The 20,240-nt window shown below is 40.5% G+C and overlaps 2 protein-coding genes across 2 annotated transcripts in view; one reads left to right on the top strand and one right to left on the bottom strand.

Annotated features, from left to right (window-relative positions):
- ctnna2 (catenin (cadherin-associated protein), alpha 2) overlaps positions 1–20,240 on the bottom strand; it is a 331,452-nt gene that overhangs the window by 105,007 nt on the left and 206,205 nt on the right. The gene's annotated exons all lie outside the window — the stretch shown is intronic.
- lrrtm1 (leucine rich repeat transmembrane neuronal 1) lies at positions 13,491–17,082 on the top strand. Its single transcript, XM_039802060.1, has one exon. The coding sequence runs from the start codon at positions 13,899–13,901 to the stop codon at positions 15,474–15,476; it is 1,578 nt and encodes a 525-aa protein (XP_039657994.1). The 5' UTR covers positions 13,491–13,898; the 3' UTR covers positions 15,477–17,082.

Genomic DNA, 20,240 nt, shown 5'->3' with positions numbered 1-20,240 from the left:
CAATTCTAGGAGAATACATACATGTCACAATGTCAAAAATGTGCTTAAATAGACTTTTGTTTACTGCAGACATTTTGACAAAAAAGCACCGGTGTTGTTTTAAAGGAACACGCCGACTTATTGGGAATTTAGCTTATTCACCGTAACCCCCAGAGTAAGACAAGTTGATACATACCCTTCTCATCTCCGTGCATGCTGTAACGCTGTCTGACGGCTCCAGCGGCATCAGCCCATCACAGAACAGGCAGGTGAATGGTTCCAGTAATCCTACTGGTCCGAATAGAGTGACAAAATAACGCCAACATGTTCCTATTTACATGTTGTGATTTGTAGAGTCACAGTGTACAAAAACAGCGTAACATGAGACACAGCCATCTTCTAACCGTAAACAAACCCGGAACTATATTCTCAGGCAGAAGAATATAGTACTTGGCGGAGTGATATGCTCGCAGCAAGCCTGTCTGAGAATATAGTTCCCGGTTTGTTTACGGTTAGAAGATGGCTGTGTCCAATGTTTTTTTTTTTTTTTATTTTTTGTACACGCCTCACTCTACAAATCACAACATGTAAACTGTATTTATGTTGGCGTTATTTTCTGTTGTCACAATTGGGAGCAGTAGGATTACTGGAACCATTCACCTGTAGGATCTGTGCTAGGCTAAGCTAATGCTGGAGCCGTCAGACAGCGTTACAGCACAGATGAGAAGGGTATGTATCGACTTTCTAACTCTGGGGGATACGGTGAATACGCTAAATTCCCAATAAGTCGGCGTGTTCCTTTAACAACCATGACTCTGTTCTATTCAAGTGTCCCAGTAAGCCATTCATTTTATTATTTCCTACTGTGAATATCAAAATGCCTTCCATGAAAAAGATATACATGGTGGCCGCTTTTCTCGTGCAATGGGCATCGTACATTATCTGACATGTGACTGTACAAAATTAAGAAAAAAAGAAGATGGAGGAGAAGAAGGAAGAGTCTATGGAAGTGCATTTGGGAAAAAAATATCTCAAACCAAGGAGTAAATAAAAGCAAGTGTAATTAGGTGAAGTCATTATGGACTTGTTTTATAAAACGTCACAAATAATGATGAAACTGTTTTATTCATAGTTTTAAGATATTTGATTATGAGATCATAATTAAGATAATCTTATAATAATGAATATATGCTCAGTAATAAGTATTAGATATTACGTCATATTACAAGGTTAAGTTACATATTACCATTTTCTTTTATTTGGTAAAAACAATGAGCTTTCATACTGCACTTCAGGAATCTGCCATGTATTTTTTATGTCAAATTAAATTGCAGTGATAAACTGAATGTTGTGTGTTTGTTTTTAGGTCAGTCTGAAGTGTGAAATGATTAATGTGCCGTTAGGTTCATTCCAAAGTTAAAAGACCTGGGTCAACCCCTGCAGCGTATGTAATGAATTTAGGTGTCATCCTGTTTTTCGGACATCATGCAACTAATTATTACTATCAAGGTGAAACATCAGTAAAAAGTGAAATAGAGCTCCAGCCATCACCTGTGGCAGTGACACTAAATGAGCACTAGGAAGGATCTTGGCACCAGACCTTTTCTCTTAACATCATTTTTCAAACATTACTCCTCTTGATACAACAGTATTGCTGCTGGGTAGTGGACATTTTCTGCATGGTGATACCTGTACAGTATGTGAATTCAAATTAAAAAGGCCTATGATTGGGCATGGTGAAATCATACATGTTGGCCTCTATCCTGGGGCAAGAGGCATCAAAGTGCATTACTTCTGGGGAAAATGATATCTATGTCAGTAGTATGTGAAATTAATCATTTCTTTAAGAATTAAATATATTTACATTTTTAACATTTAATAATCAGTCAGATTGTGTTTGGCTGAATTAAACCTTGAAAAAGAAACTTGTTTGAAAAGCTTGGAAAGCTAAAAAATGAGTTTTTAGTACATAATTACTGCATGCACATTGCTAACAAAGACAGCTTGTTAACACAATTCAACTCAATTCAAGGTTCAAGATGTAGGATTTTAATGCGTCACATGTAAAACACAAGGCCCTTTCTTGTATTAAGACTGTCCTCCCCTGAACGTTTTGAGCAGCAATTATAACTTATATACACTCACCTAAAGGATTATTAGGAACACCCTACTAATACCGTGTTTGACCCCCTTTTGCCTTCAGAACTGCCTTAATTCTTCGTGGCATTGATTCAACAAGGTGCTGGAAGCATTCTTTAGAAACGTTGGCCCATATTGATAGGATAACATCTTGCAGTTGATGGAGATTTGTGGGATGCACATCAAGTGCACAAAGCTCCTGTTCCACAACATCCCAAAGATGTTCTATTGGGTTGAGATCTGGTGACTGTGAGGGCCATTTTAATACAGTGAACTCATTGTCATGTTCAAGAAACCAATTTGAAATGATACGAGCTTAGTGACATGGTGCATTATCCTGCTGGAAGTAGTCATCAGAGGACGGGTACATGGTGGTCATAAAGGGATGGACATGGTCAGAAACAATGCTCAGGTAGGCTGTGGCATTTAAACGATGCCCAATTGGTACTAAGGGGCCTAAAGTGTGCCAAGAAAACATCCCCCACACCATTACACCACCACCAGCAGCCTGCACAGTGGTAACAAGGCATGACGGATCCATGTTCTCATTCTGTTTACGCCAAATTCTGACTCTACCATCTGAATGTCTCAACAGAAATCGATACTCATCAGACCAGGCAACATTTTTCCAGTCTTCAACTGTCCAATTTTGGTGAGCTTGTGCAAATTGTAGCCTCATTTTCCTATTTTTAGTGGAGATGAGTGGTACCTGGTGGGGTCTTCTGCTGGTGTAGCCCATCCGACTCAAGGTTGTGCGTGTTGTTGCTTCACAAATGCTTTGCTGCATACCTCGGTTGTAACGAGTGGTTATTTGAGTCAAAGTTGATCTTCTATCAGCTGGAATCACTCGGCCCATTCTCCTCTGACCTCTAGCATCAACAAGGAATTTTCGCCCACGGGACTGCCGCATACTGGATATTTTTCCTTTTTCAGACCTTTCGTTGTAAACCCTAGAAATGGTTGTGCGTGAAAATCCCAGTAGCTGAGGATATTGTGAAATACTCAGACCACCCCATTTGGCACCAACAACCATGCCACGCTCAAAGTTGCTTAGATCACCTTTCTTACCCATTCATTCTTCTTCTTACCCATGACATTCATTTTGGAGTTGAGGAGATTGTCTAGACCTGGACGATAGGGTTGTGCCGATGGACGATATCATCGTCCATCGTGATGGCTGCCCGACATCACGATGGAGAGCAACCATGATGTGTCTTTCCCCCCCCCCGTTAAAAGTGGAGCGCTATCACACTTTCCTTTCTCCCCTCATTGGACTAAGTTTGCCGACACTACTGTCTGTGTGCGTGCATCAATAAGTAAGTCTGAGGTCCTGTAGGTACGGGACGATGTTATGCAGGATTTATGAATGTACGTTAGCAACAGTAGGCTAATTCACGAGGGTGCTATTTTATGTGTGAGCTAATATTGCGCATCTGTTCATGTGCGCTGCAAGAGTTATGTTTCTGTTTATTGAATGCGTTATTCAGTGCAAACATAACCGTGAATGTAGTTTAAACTCAGTAATGATGGTATATTAGGTTATTACTGTCGCTCTGTTGAAGGCAGACGTCCCACTGTACTGTCGTTACGCAGATCACGGACATCTGATTGATTTTACTGCACCGTAGTTAAGTCAAAGTAGGTCATGTTGTAAAACCTACAAGCAGGGCACCATTTACAGAGGGTATTTAAATGTATCTCTAATCGTTTCTATGTTAACTGTTGGCCCATAGTAGTAGGAAAAAATATTTATGTAAAGCTACCGCTACTCCCCCCCCCCCGGGCCCGACGACGATATCAACGTCCATCACAATGTTTTACTGTAACCATCGTCAACTGCCAATTTAGGGGACATCGCCCAACCCTACTGGACGACACCCCTAAATGCATTGAAGCTGCTGCCATGTTATTGGTTGATTAGATAATTGCATTAATGAGAAATCTTACAGGTGTTCCTAATAATCTTTTAGGTGAGTGTATGTTTATAGTGCCAGCGCCATAGAGTGGCCGTAGTAATTATGAAGGGAGCACAGCAGAAAGTAAGCAAAGTAGGAGAAAGGCTGGGGTGGTGGATGGATCAAGAGACCAGGGTTTGTGTCCTGTTTCAAAAAAAAGTAAATGGAAAGTTTTGTTTTTTAACCCAAACCACAATCTAACCAAACTGCGAACGTTTCACAACGCTCCTGTAGGTCGTATTTCCTGCCTCCGCTAGGGGCGCTTATTATGAAACGCTCTTGTGGGTCTGTTCTTTATCCCAGTACTACTCTCTAATGGTGATTTATTCAGAGTTCTAGGCCAGGGTTCTTACCTTACCTTGCAGTAGGGACTCTAGGGATGACGGCACAAGTAACTTTCAGTCCAAATTTACAAGTGTTTCAGCCTTTTGCATCAGAGATGCCTCTGTTCACTATATTTTGCTCAGCTTCATCGCAACATGAGAGAGGCTAGTGGACACATGAAGGATGTTGAGGCTTGTTTGGCTCTGGATGAGGCAATAGGCCAGGGTAGTCAGGGCTATCAAAAGTGGGGGCATGCTGCTCCAGAGAGCTGGGTTTTGAAAATGGGCTTGGTGGCTCTCAGTGGGACTTCTGCGTCATCTGACAGCAGAACAAAGTTCTTTTGGCAGACAGAGCCGAGTCACAGGCGCTGTTTGATGTAGTCTCTGAAGCCAAAAACATTAGAGCCAGAACACAAATCCATAAAGAAACACACTAAGAAAAAAATGTTAAAACATGTAATTCAATTAAAAACTGTATATAGAAAAAAAAACACACGCAAACCCACCAGATCTGGGTGAAAAAACCGTAGGTAGCTACCAGCTGTGGTGGCGGGTGAAGAATTCTGATCTTGTTTCTGTATAAAAGCATGTCTAACACAGAGTGTGACTGCTGTGTGTAGTGACATGGCAAAATCACTGTCTCTCTCTGCCACTCAACACCTTGCTTTGGACATAGCTGGAAGCGATTTAGACCCACATTAATTCATTCTTTCACAGGCACACAAATACACACACATGCTTCCACTGTTGAGTCTCTTCCAATAAATAAAACAACACACAAACCTTTATAATTACTAGTTCTCTTACTATTTCTATTTGTAAGCACATGAAATATAATGTCTATGATAATTAATATTGAAACTATTCCTAACAAATGTAACAAAGCATTAATGTAGGGCCAAATGGCGTAGACAGGTAACAAATTTCCAGACAACTATCTAAAAGTCAGAAGGAGAGGAAATTGTATGGTTTGGTGACGTTAGGAACGGTGGATTGCGGTGATTAAACTTTTGCCCCAAGTGAAGGAGTTCAAATATCTCGGGGGTCATGTTAACAAGGGAGGATATGATGGAGAAGGAAATCCAAATGGTTGCAGCATTAGCATTAATGCTGATGTAGTATCAGACTGTTGTGGTGCAGTCAAAGCTCTCATCTATCTACAGATCTTTCCTTTTTACCTTTATTTCCTATTAACCAAATGTGACTGGAGGTTTTATTTCTACAGTTCAATATTATGATCAGAAATAAAATTACATGACTTTTGCTTACTCAAACTCAGTACTTTCAGCAGTGTCACGATAACTGATACATAGTACACTACATGTATTTATGTCTTTTGGGCATTTTGTTTACATGTCTTTGTCTACTTGACAATGTGCATTGTTAGTCTGACACAAGTAGAGTATTTGACTGGCCCCACTCATTGGTCTATATAGATATTTACTGCTCCTGTCAGTCTGTCATCTATCTGTATTTTTTGCAGTCCTCATCTTTTGATTAGAACTCCATGCTTGTTTACAAATGTTCAATCTTTACCTTTTTCTAGCACCACTTATACTTGCACATTTGTTCTTCCATTCCCTCAAGGCCTTTTATTGCAGATTTCCAAATATACACTCAGTAAAACTTTATTAGGAACACATGCTAGTCAATGCAACAAGCCAGGTCCTTCAAATAGCAAATCATGCCACTGTAGCTCAGAGGAGACAGTGTCAAGAGGCAAAGTTACTTTTAAACCTAGAATGGGGCTGATTGTCAGATACAGCCACCCACCTGCATTGTTTGAACACTACAGTTTACAGAACAGTGCAAGGAGTAAGGAGCAGTTCTATGGGCAAAACACCAAGTCAATGAAATGAAGGACAACATGTTCAAAACAACAGGGAGGCCACAAGCGCACCAAGCAGCTTACATTTCTGGTATGGAAGGGAGCGTTCCTGAAAGCACAAGCAATTCATCAAACCTTGAAGTAAGACGCTTAGAGCAAGAGAAAAAGGCTTCAGTGGATAAATGATAACTGAAACTGGACGATAAAGAAGAGCCTAGCCTACAGAATCTACTAATACTACTAATGTAGTGTATAATCTAGAAATGCCTGTGTTTTTTACAATATGTCACACACTTAAAATACAGAAACAAGAGGACAACTCAAAGCTAAGCTTTAGCAACATGGACACTATGATTGTTAGACTCTATGCCAAGGCCAGTCGCCTTGATTGATTTGATTTTTTTGGCAATGTCTTTTACCCAACCCACAATGAAAGCTTTGCTGTTCAAACTAAAAGTGAAACCATTGAAAAAGGTAGAGGCAAAAACTACTCAAGCAGTCTCAGATAAGAAGGAGGGCAAAAAAGACAGCAGAAACATTTAGTTGAAGTTTTAATCATGTTGTGGCCGGCTTGTGTTCAATAAAGAAAGTTGAAAAATGTATTAGCATGACTATGACAATTTACACAGTGCATTTTTGTGGTGGAGGGATGGGGGAGGGAGGGGAACTTAAAACTAGAGGTGATTTAAGATCATGCTGCTTCCAAAAGCTACCCCCAGATTTATTGGACACACGCTTTATTTCCTACCAACGATGATACACACTCTCTTTACTTTACCCCTGTTGGCCTTTTCAGAGAGATTCTTAATAATTATGTTTTTCTTTCTTGATATATACAATATATATGCAGATTCTCATGTTCACATCACCATGGACAAAATATCAGAGCTTTGCCAGGCTTGCCATCCATCTTGCTCTATATATCCTCCAAAAAACAAACACTCACCTACCTCTAAAGCCTTGAACATGGGCAAATCATGATGATGATACGCTATATTGATTTTTCAGTTTGAGCAGTCAATGCTATTTACTGAAGCAAACTTTAAAACACATAAAACGTGCTTCAAGGAGTTGTAACCCATAGTGGCACCCATGTTCCACCTGTCACATGCTCCAGTGAATGTTATTATGGTATGTTTTCCTGTTGGGTTTACCACAGTTGCAGTTAGTATAAACTCCTTTGATATCATTGGAAGATGGAGATCTTTTTTATACATTGTGTCGGAAACCCAAGGTGTACAATAACACAAACCTTTACTGGGTTACAGTCTTCACACTTTTGAAGTTGATACATATCTGAGATAAGACTATGATGGTAATAATTACAAATGCCCACGGCTATCTCAATTTATCTTTGAGTACATTTCCTCAGTTCCTCAGTTCATCCTCAGTTGCTGATTATATAATAGCATTATGTCATCTAAAGTACCAAAGAAGATAGAAAATAAGCACTAAAACAGAAATGAATAAGCTCAATGTTAACTCTCTGTCCACTTGTGTGACCCTTTCAAACTGAGAGAAACCTCTATCTGCTGGAGGTCGCACTCAATTACGGATGCAGAATCATCTCTTGCTGTTTCCTCACCATACCACTGACAGCCACTCTATGGCGTAAGTGTCTGCATCGACCCCCACCACAATCCTTTCCCAGCTGCCCATCAACATTATCTCTGCAGCGGGCCAATTAGTCATCATCTGCCTTGTTTTGTTGGGCTCACACAGTCAAGCCTCCTCTGATTCAATAAATGATTTAAATAATGGGCTTGTAATCATAGATGCTGATAATTTTGAGTCTTATTTGATCCCTTGAATAAATTCTGCTGACAATACACCACAACCTCTAACCATTTTATCATAAAAACTACCCAAGACTGTCAAATCAAAATGATCACACAATTAGCTAAGGACATGAAATCATGCGGAAATCCATTTAAATGTTGCATATTTGATTACACACACATAACAACAACATATTCTTACAAAAGTCCAGACCAACATTGTCACAAACTAAACTCTAGACCAATGACTGCTTATCTTCTGAAAGTCAGTCAGACGTAGCATGACATGTTGGGGGTGCTGCACAATGTTCTCTTTCCTAAAACAGGTAAAGTACTGGTCACATGGGAAGCCAGTGAGGGATCATGTTCTTGTAATTGCACTACCTACTAGCAATAGGGATTGCATTTTTCTTCAAATACACTACTTGACTTCACTTAATTGAAATGTTCTTGTTTCAAGATTGATCCCTACCTAAGGGCAAAATAGCCATCAGTGCAGCACCACTGGCTTGATAAAAAAAAATCTAATAATTATCCGTGTAACGAGTCATATTAAAATCTTAAAGCTTTCCTTATTGTCAATGTCCCCCAAAAAACAGAATGTAAAACATGAATTACCCTTAACCCTCATAACCCCAAAACCCGCCGGCGGGTTTGAAAAAACTGAATTGTTTGTCAGATTCTCAAAATTCCGACCGTCCCTGAATGCATCTCGTCAAAATTCGCCGAGATTATGTAAAAAAGCTCCAAAGTTAGGCCGAAAAACCACTAAGAGGATAAAAAAACTTACATAGAGCATGTCCAACTTCAAAACATTGTAAAAAAATCAACCATTTGCATGATCAGGAAGCTGTAAAATGCATAAAATTCTAGAAAAAGATACAAAGCGTTGCTTCCTGTGAAGCATGGTCATGTGATGAAAATTCATCCAATCCTTGACTGAGACTGCAAGCCTAAGCACCAAAACACAGCGCACCGTAGAGGTAAACAGAGGTGAAAGAAGTATACAGATCCTTTACTTCATTAAAAGTACTAATACTACACTGTAATAATACTCTGTTACAGTAAAAGTTCTGCATTTACAATTCTACTTAAGTAAAAGTCTGTAAGAATCATCAGGAAAAAGTACTTAAACTTAAACACAGAGCACAGAGCCCGATGCAAGTGTCTTTGCACAGCGCGAGCCTAGGCACACACACACACACACAGGGACACACTGCAGCACACAAACATGCAAAAGATTTTTTTTTTTTATTACAATGTGAATAGAAGTATAATATGATCTGCTCACGCACAAGCAGTTTTTTCTCTCCTTCCTGCTTAGCAAATCCACCATCATAATACCAATCCACCTGGGCTCCCAGATAGCTGAGTTGGTAGAGCGGGCGCCCATATACTCCTCTATACAGCGGGCCCGGGTTCAACTCCAACCTGCAGCCCTTTACTGCATGTCATCCCCCCCCCCCTGCCCCCTGCCTGGAAGGCACTAGGATTAGGCAATGGTTATTGTTAGGTGCCTTGAAGTCAACGGTTGCAGCGCTGCCTGGAAGGAGACGTTGGGGGCTTAAAACACCTTCAAGCCAAAAAAAGCCCTAACGATGACAAAAAAAGGGCATGGGAGATGACACTCTGATTGGTTAATTGCATGTTATGCCCAAAACACACCTATGATTAATTAAGCCACGAAGTACAACCCTTTTGAACCATGCGGAAGGCGCACGGACCCTTTTTTCTGCCGTCAAACTAGAAAAAGTGGATTTGGACACGCCCTAAACGCACCTGCGCCATGCACTTCACGCCCTGCGCTTAGATCGTTAAATTAGGGCCCTTGGACTTAAGTACAGTACTTCAGTAAATGTACTTAGTTACATTCCACCACTGGTCTAAAGTTTGTACAAATGTAACATATTCTTTGTGTGAATGATGTACAGCCAAAATTCTTTTTTTCCTGTATTGTATATACAAGTGTACCCTTAAGAAAATGTTGAATTATCTGATGCAATTGTTTTTCTATATTTTAAAAATAAATGATCAAATAAATCAAACTTATGTTTTCCTTTTTATGTTTTATGCCATGATAACTTTGTCATATTGCTTAAAGGTGCAGTGAAAAATTATGAGTTACATATAAACATCAACTCTTAACTGAAGGCAGATGATTAATGCTAACAGAAAAAAGCAAGATCCAAAAATCCAAAAAATCCATATCCTTATCAGCCTACAATCTGTAATATGGATGTATCCGTTTGTATGACTATGTTCATGTGAGTGTGTCGGTAGGCATGTGTGTTTCACCTACACATACACAGACACAGACTTTCACTCACACTTGTGCTGACCTTAACTCCAAAGCAGAGAGCCAAAGCTCTTAAAGTCTTAAAAGTGATGGTCTGGATACTCTCATCTCCTGTTCGCTGTGTCAAGTCATTATATCGCACCAAGTCATTAGCTGATGGTGTAGTCATCCATTACAGCTAAGAGGGAATATAGCAAAAGTGAAGCAGAGATGATTTCATCTTCAAGATTTCCAGATCATGTAAAGGACAATGTTCCTTTTGTTTCCTTTGGTGCTCAATATATCTTTGTCGCTGGCATACCTTCACTAAGTACTTCAATGATCATGGTGGAATTTAAACATTTGGATCAGATCTGAAGACACTATAGTTTCAGGTAAAAGCCGCTTACTGAGTTAAAAATGTTTATGTCCATCCAATGAAGCTTGCATAAATGTTAGAGTGTTGACGTGTCCGTGAACACCAAATGAATTCCCAAAATGAAATTCACAGAACAGTGTATCAACCAAGGAAAAGTGAAGTAAAGAAAATCACATTTGAAAAAAAAAAAAATGTAATACTGCAGCATAAATGTTAAGAACTTTCCTGTGAGTATTGTTAACTCCCTAGTGGCAGTTACGGTATTTAAGGTTAAGCTGTCAAGTGCCACACAGGGTCAGAACAAAGTACAGGGCTGTTAGTTAATTGTGGTTCCTTAGTATAATTATTGTAATTAAATAGAGAGCCAAACTCCCACCTCATTTTCAGGCTTACCTATGTTCCACTAGATGCAGCAAGACAATCCATTTTGCCAGGGAACAGATTCGCTATCTCTATAAGCTTGCACAACTGATGCCAGATAAAGAAGTTAACAAAGAATAAAAGGAACATGTTGAGGAAAAGAAAAAAATATTAATTGATAAGAGATGATTATTGAGTATTGATGAGTTGAATATTGAGAGATATTTGTTTGTCAAACAAACAAAATACCTTTGGACCCCATTACATCTAGTAGCATTTTTTTTTTTTACAATGCCTAACACTCATGGAAACATTTCTGATGTGGTGCATTTGGCGATACACTGGCATGAACACGGTCGGCATTACTTGCTTATGTAATCCAATAAGATATCTGCACATGTATTCAGTGATTAAAATACAGTCAACAACAAAAATCTACACCAAATCTTACACCTAATTCGACTAGGAGCATCTAAGCGGTGTTCGGGTGCAGTGGCGGCAGTTGGCCCAATCACGGTCACTCTGTTGGTAAAAATGCAATGACCTCAGTTAGGAAAAAAAGATCAGATGGTAAGAAACTTGGCTGATATGAGGAATGTAAGGCGCTGTCACAGTTCATTGTCTCTGAAAATTAATGGAAGAGAAGATGACAATGCTAAGAGTGATTCTAGATAAATGCAAAACAAGGGGAGAACGGACCTTCAGAGAAGAATGTTTATGTTATAGCTTAATGCTAATATTATGTGGCAAGCAATTACATCTGTATTCAGAATGGATAGCCGAGCCATAATTGACAATGACATAGAATGCCTGGCTACAGGACAGTTTGATCAAATGAAGAATGTCATTTTCCAGTCTTGGCTCACTGTGTTTTATACTTGGCAAGGCTAAACAATGGATATCAATAGACAAAGATTGGTTCATTACACAAAGTCCTATTTGAAATCATAAGACCTAAAATCATGACCCCATTTAAATTGTATCAATACTGAAATGAATTACTTTGTGTGTTGTGTGGAAATAGTTGATCTTGAGGTAGAATATGTAATATTAAACATAATTATACTATTTCTTCTTTTTTTGTTCTTCTATATGTGGACTCATCTGATTGGTAATATACATGCAAATGTATGTCTGTTTTATGGATGGAACTAATAAAGGACACCCTTTTGTTAATTGGATTAATGATATTTTGCAACTCTAAAATCAGAAAACTGCTTTCTCACAGCAACGTCAAAAGAGGCAGACATTATATGGTCCAATTCATTACAGTCAGTGAAGGAAGAGGGGGGGAGAAAGGGGGATAGGGAGAGAGGAAGAGAGAGATGGAGAGAGAGAGAGAGAGGAAGAGAGAGAGAGAGCGGGATAGGGAGAGAGGAAGAGAGAGAGACGGAGAGAGAGAGGAGAGCGAGAGAGGAAGAGAGAGAGAGAGACAGAGAGCGAGAGAGGAAGAGAGAGAGACAGGAGAGAGAGAGAGAGAGAGAGTGAGCGAGCCAGAGAGAGAGAGAGAGAGAGAGAGAGAGAGAGAGAAATGGGGCTTCATTAAAGCTCCTGGTTTAAGCCCAGCCCATTTTGAATATGTAAATGTCTCAGGCACAGAGAAAAACACAGTAAGAGAAAAGCAATGAGGGAAGAGGGGAGAGAGAGGAAGAGGAGGGGAGCAGCATGAAAAAGTGAGTGAGCGATCAAGGGAAAGAGAGCAAGAGAGTGAGGGAAAGAGAGCGAGCACTCTGAAGTGTGAGTGGCTTACGACACTCAGTGAACAGAAGGTGCTTCTGCATGCGCTGTCAGTGTACTGCTCTGCTGCAAGGGATTGCGCGCTCCTTTGCTTCCCACATTTACCGCCCCTGCCTGCCTACCAGCACCAGCCTTCAGCAGCCTCTTCCAGCTGGCTGAGAAAACACCCGGAGAGCAAGGGAGTGAAGGAAAACTGCAAGCCACGGGGGATGGAAGCGGCTTCTTAACCGAGATCAGCCACTGAGATGACAAGGAATACTGTTACACAAGACAACAGTGAACAGGGTTCACCTCTTTAAATCCTGTTTTTTTTTTGCATCCGTCACTGAAAGCATGATTACCCGCTTGAATGGATTTAAACCTTACAAGTCAGTGATTGCTTCCAGAGACGGACGATAATATGTGTTGACAGATCTGCTCAAACTTAAGCAGGAAGGGGAGGAGAAAAGAGCAAGACAGATATTTAAAAAGATTTTTCCTTGGTCTTGTTTTTTTTCTTTCTCTGGTTGTCTCTTCGTCCCTCTGATCATTGCAGCAGAGGACTGCGGAGGAGCAAAAGAGACAGAGCTCATGCATGCAGACAGAGGAACTTGCACTTCCTACCATCTAGCTGAAAGCTACTTGGAATCCTTCTCTTTCTGGCTCTTTCACTTGAGGAGAACTAAGACATTGTAAGCCTGCCAAGGATCTGGTGTCCACTGAAAAGAGAGAAGGGAGGGGGGGGGGGATTTGTACCACAGTGGTGTCTTTTTTAGTTCGCACATAATTAGTGTTGGGGCACAAAGCGAGATGCTGAATGGAGATTGTCAGCTTTTGAATAGGGGTGAGTAGGAATCTTTTAAAATAAGATCGATCAATGAGGACAATTTTATTTTTTCTATCCCCTTTACTCTCTACCCACTGCTTGATATCTAACATAAGTAAAGAGCCTTGCCCGTAATCCTTTTGCATTTCCAACCAGGATTCCCTTGGCTGACAAAGTAAACAAAATATAATATCACTGTCTGCAGCTAGAATACAAAAACGGAATAGAAAACATTTTTTTAATTGATTAAATATGATGTGATAAATATTATGTGATAGGTGCTAAAACAATATCCAGAGTGGTTCAATGGACATTTTCTCAGAGACATCCCTGGATATTTATGCTAATGGATTTCCTTCTAATTGGACTGTACTTGAAGTGGCCACTGAAGAAGCCCCCTGGGTTGATACTGTGTTTATTGGGAATATTTCTAAGAACGGTTCCCTTGGTTGAGGGGGTTTGTCCAAGGCTGTGCCGCTGCGACAGCAAGCTGCTGTACTGCGAGGGGCTCAACCTCACAGACATTCCCCGCAATCTGAGCAGCGCTATGGGCCTGTCCATGAGAGAGAACAACTTGACCGAGCTGCGTGAAGGCCAACTGGTTGGTCTGTCACAGCTCACCTGGCTCTACCTAGATCACAACAACATTGACATTGTAGAGGAGGGTGCATTTGACAGGCTAAGACGGGTCAAGGAGTTAGACCTCAGCAGCAACCGCATTGAGAGTCTGCCAAATGGTACCTTTAGGCCCCTCCCAAACCTGCGTATCCTGGACCTCTCATACAACAGGCTGCAGGCACTAGAGCCTGACCTGTTCCACGGCCTTAGAAAGCTCACCAATTTGCATTTGCGCTACAATGCTCTCAAATTTGTGCCAGTGCGGATTTTTCAAGACTGCCGGAGCATGCAGTTTCTAGACTTGGGATACAACCAACTGCAGAGCCTGGCACGAAACTCCTTCGCTGGCCTCTTCAAGTTGACTGAGTTGCATCTTGAGCACAATGAGCTGGTTAAAGTCAACCTAGCCCACTTCCCTCGCCTCATCTCTTTACGCACCCTGTACATGCACAACAATCGTGCCACTGTTGTTGTCAATACACTGGACTGGACATGGCATTTTTTAGAGAAGATTGACCTGTCAGCCAATGAAATCGAGTACATGGAGCCACATGTTTTTGAGAGCGCACCCAACCTCAAGGTGCTCATGCTAGACTCCAATCGGTTGACCTCTGTGGAACAGCGCATCCTGGATTCGTGGTCATCTTTGGACAGCATTACCCTGGCAGGGAATGACTGGGAGTGCAGTCGCAATGTGTGTGCCTTGGCCTCTTGGCTGAGTGCCTTCCGAGGCCAGCGTGATAATTCCCTGCTGTGTTCAAGCCCCGACACCGCACAGGGCGAGGATGTGTTGGATGCTGTCTATGCTTTTCACCTATGTGAGGATCCCCAAATGGAAGTAACTACAGCAGGCCTGTACGCCTCTACAAGGGATCTGGCCCAGGGTGGTTCTGTTTTCCAGGGCCCATTTACTCCTAACCCTTATGAGGGTGAGGGTAGCGAGGTGGTTACCAGTTCTTTCACTGTCACAGTGGGCCACGATGACCTGGAGAGCACCATGCAGATCCACAAGGTGGTGACTGGCACCATGGCACTCATCTTTTCCTTTCTCATCATTGTGCTCATGCTGTATGTGGCATGGAAGTGTTTTCCAGCTGGAATAAGACAACTGAGGCAGTGTTTCAGCAGTCAGCGCCGTAAGCAGAAGCAAAAGCAAAGCATGCAGCAGATGGCTGCAATTTCTACACCGGAGTACTATGTTGACTATAAACCTAACCACATTGAGGGAGCCCTGGTAATCATCAATGAATATGGCTCTTGCACTTGCCAACAGCAACCTTCTCGGGAATGTGAGGTGTGACCCTGCTTTGTGAGTAAGTCTTTACCTGTGATTATCTGGATATACAGTAACATCACTTTTTTGGATACATTGGGGAGGGGAATATTGCGGGACAGAAGGAATAAAGGGATCTTTTTGGACACTTTTTACACAGCTTCTCACTGTGATGTGAAAGGAGTGTGCTTTATGCGACTATTTTGCGGTGGATTTACTGCTACTACTATCTACTGCTGAGTTTAGGCCACGGGGCATAAGAGGCACCTGACTCTTGGACCTGTTGATGTTCTACAGAATACATTGTGGGAACTGAGGCTTTTCTCTCTTGGGTGGATATTTGAGCTTTAATGTGTATTTTTACTTCAGGACATTTAATTATTGTTTGAAAATAAACTGGGGACACACAAAAGAAGAAAAAAAGAAAAAAAACACCATTTGTATTATGGTAAACACAATATTTGACAAGCATTTAAAATCTAAAAAAAATTGTTTAAGTTGGATTACAAATGTAAAAATAAAAGTCTGTGTAAAATATGTTAAAAGAAGAAGTGCAAGTGTGGAAAAAAATGATACAAAATAATCTATTTCTTTTGTAAACTACAAAAAATGTTTAAATAAATGAAATGCTATTCACAGTAAATTCATTTGTACGTGAGAAGCCTGTCAGAAAGGATGGATGACAATAGATGCAGTCTTTGCGCCTGTAGACTGGAGAGCAATGTCTCTGCAGTGTGTCGAACCAAAAAAATGAAATACGAAAAAAAGAGGCAAAGGGATACAGTAGATGCATCTCATCTCCAATGTAAAACCCATGGTCTGAATTTTAGATCTCTGTTTTAACTCATATTTGTTGTTTTAGCATTCACTGTGTTTGCTCACTATCAGTGTAGTTTTCCCCCTTCCCATTGCCTATCTGAGAATAGATTCAAATGATCTATCACATCGGATAGCATAATTCCATAATATCACATCACTATTTGTGCACCATCCAAGTAAAGAAAGCAGAGCGTCAAAGATCTAAAGCTATGCCTGTCATTGCCTCTCACTCTTTGGCTCGATGCCTCCTTTCACTGAATCAAGCACACTAAAGGCAACAATCATCAAAATCATGCATACTTCAAAATACAATTCCAAATTGTATCAGAATTATTGAAGGAATTATCCAGCAGCTTAAATGAAGATTTGCACATACAATATTCTTCACTGTGTTTCCATGTGATGTAAAATGTTTGTTGAATACAAGGCCATTTTGAGGTGTATATATATCCTTCTTCCTCTGGTGTTCATTGTGTAAATTAGTGCACTGACAGATGTTGTGTTTCCTGGGTCCTTTGACATGAACAGTATGTTGTGTGAGAAGGGGGGAAGTGAGAGTGAGATGGAGGATCACAACGACTGCAGAAAGAGGGAACAGACTGCTCTCTAGTGTGCATATTCTCATACTGTGGCTGCATTTTACCTATTGTGCACCATACTCTGCAAACCTCCACAGCGGGGGCAACATCAATACTGAATTTGCAGCGGCTTTTCTGAAAAAAAATCTATTTGCCTCATTTTTGTGTTATTTTGCGATAAATTAAGATAATGTTTACAACTTGTAAGTCAGCAGGAATAAAAATGTTTTAAGAACTCACTGACAATCATTACATAAGTAGTTCCAATAAGAGTAAAACGTTATCTTCAAACTTATCAACAACATTGTAAGTGCAGTTGGTGTCCTGGTGTTCTTTGAACAATATGCAACAAGGGGTCAGAAACACAGGTAAGAATTGGTTCTTATAGGATCAGAGATGGTTTGGTGAGGTTTAAATTGGTGGAAAGCCTGGGAGTATGCCCTGCCTGAGAAGAAGTGCATATGTCCCTCAGGCAATAGTGTGTCTGATTATTTTCCCCATTTATTTTATTTGACCAAGATTCATAATAAGTGGTTCTGAAATTAAATATTTTCAGCTGAAAATTGCAGTGAGTGTCAAAACGGGCAATTTGGGGGAAATATTCCAGGGATTGGATAAAATTGCAAGCTCACAAAAAATAATTGATTCAATTTGAATTAATTCCTGTAATCACAAGATCGAGGAGGATCCTGAAGGGATTGACAAAGTGAGCCATGGGATATACATATCAAATTACCTTCTTTTCTCAGGTAAAATCCCACCACATCCAAATCATCGTCTTTAATATGAAGATATGCTGGGATTTCAGTGTGTTGCACTTGAGTCAACGCATTCTCATGAACGGGAAACATGCATTTCACGTTATATAATATAAATACATGGGATAACGCCAATTTCAAACAATAAGCTAAAAATGTTCCGTCAAAATGTTATCAAAAACTTTTTTTTTAAATTGTACGTGTCTGTATATATATAGTTTCTTCTCACAAAGGCGTTTGTCTTCACACGCAGCCATGCCAAATGCCGTTGAATGATGAGTTTGAATCTAAAACTGAACTCAGCTATCTGTGACAGTAAAGCGACCCTGTATCAGTAACCAATGTCTCAGGAAGTGGCCTATGTAGGATGAAAAATAAAGGTGCAGTGTGAGCAATATACCCATTTATTTTGGCTATTAACAGGTTGATTATCCCTGGGGAACATCTGAATTAATAGTCTGCATGTAGTACCAAGTAACAAAAGCACTAAACTTTGTGGTTAATTTTAGGGAAGACATTTTGGGGGGTGATAATGGCTTAAAGTTGCCATCTGGGATTTATGATCCATTTCTTATTTATGGTACCAAGGGCGTCCCACTTTAAGACTGAACATAGTTGTTAATCATAACGTGCTGTAGCATGTGAATGCAAATGATGGCAGTATGTACGGCAGGGCATAATGATGGAGACAGATTTATTTCATTCTCTCATCTTCACACCCTGTCTAAAATCTTCACCCCCTTTGAGTCCTTCACAGCCCCTTAAACATGCAACTGCTGGGTAAATTTGAGGTTGTGAAGCTTCATTTGTATAAATATTGGATGATGCCTGGCATAGAGGCCAGCACTGGCACCACTATTGATTTCATTTCACTCCTTTCTTGAACAAGCAACCAGGGCAAAAGGTGATGGGGAATGGCTCTGAATATTTTAAAGGCTTTGAGTCCTGTGGGTTGACGTTAAATTACTTTAGAGTTACCTCTATCCCTATTCACCTTTACCTTCTTTCTTTCTCCCTCTCTCTCTCTTTGTGTGCCCGTAAAACACAGTAAATGTAGGGAAAAACATCAATTCATCTAACTGACAACAGATCAAATCTCTGCTTGACCTAAGCCTAGGGTGATAATACCCTGTGTGGAGATATGTGCTCTCAGACAGCATCCATTATAAGTGCCATGATTGATGATACTAACAGTAAATCAATACAGATGAGTGGTAACCAAAATGATCATAGTAACAACAAATGTATTCATCTCTCCCTCACATTTTCAAGCTTACACTGATGGATGAGTATGATATGTTTTATGTATATGTAAATCAAGAATTGATTCAGAAGATGATAAGTGGCTGACATGGTGATTTGCAACTGTTTTACATAAACCAGCTCACTGTTCAGTCATAAAAAGTGTGAAATTCGGCTTCTTTTAGAGAGCAGTTGGGCAGGCAAACGTTACAGTTGTTCTGTACTTTGCAGAGCCGCAGTGGTCTGCTATCTGCATATGTACAATGCACATGCTAATAGGTCTGAAGCTATTGGATTGTAGCTTTTGTGTGCAAAACTGAGCATGCGGCGTATCTGTGCACATGCAGTTACATGTGGGGTTGTAAATAAGCCCAACAAACCTGCATCATATGATCTCTAGGACTATATTGTCACAAGTGCATTGCTGAGATGAAAAGTCACAAAAGGAAGATGGATGGAAAGGTAAAGTTACTGACACAAAGAGTAAAGGTCACTACAGTGAAATGAGAAAATACAGAGAGTGTGTGCAAAAAGTGGGGCATTTCGTACATGAGGCTTGGGTCAGATCTAACGGTCAAACACAAACAATGAAGGGACACTGCAGACTCAAACTGTACAGGTAGTTACTACTGTAGCTGAGATCCCAATAAACACAATGTAGCCTCACTATCACTCAGCACGTTCTCACAAATATAGTTTTCAGAGTGGTGAGCCTTGTTCAAACTATGCTAGTGTGCCTGCATGTACAGTGCCTTCGCCTGTGCAGTGGTGTATGTGTGCGTCAGTGACAAAACATCACTCTGCAGATTTCTGGGAAATAGCTGGCATCACAACCTGCAGCGAAGGGGGCCCTTAGAGATGCAAACAAATCCTTAAAAAATAAATTAACCTGGCTTCCTGTGAGGGGTATCGATCGAGCAACATTCTGCCATCTCATTGGGACTTGGACTGTGCTGCATAATAAACGCTTAACACCCCCTCATAACTGGATGGAGTGCTAAATCATGGGTGGCAGCATGTACTGCAGTAGGCTGTAAGGAGCTGCTGATGACTAAGGACAATGAGTGGGTGGCTTTCCAGTGCTTCTTTTATAACAGGTAGGTTATTGGGATAAATATTCAAATCATCATCAACATTATCTTTGAATCAAAAACCTGTGACACACCATTGTATCGCTTGTTTTACATTACCTTCTCTTCCTCCTTCCAAATACTGCTGCTGTCGTTGTTATAAATGTGATATTATACAACAAGTAGATCCGACTAGGCAATCTGATTGGTCAGATAGACATTTAGAACATCCTCTAATCAGCACAATAGCACACCCAGAGCAATTTAAGCATACTTTCACTATAAATATTAGGTTACTCCTCTATTTCCATGTCAACGTTACAG

This window comes from Perca fluviatilis, chromosome 1 (genome assembly GCF_010015445.1).
Source record: "Perca fluviatilis chromosome 1, GENO_Pfluv_1.0, whole genome shotgun sequence".
NCBI lineage: Eukaryota > Metazoa > Chordata > Actinopteri > Perciformes > Percidae > Perca > Perca fluviatilis.
This window is presented reverse-complemented; position numbering and strand designations above follow the sequence as displayed.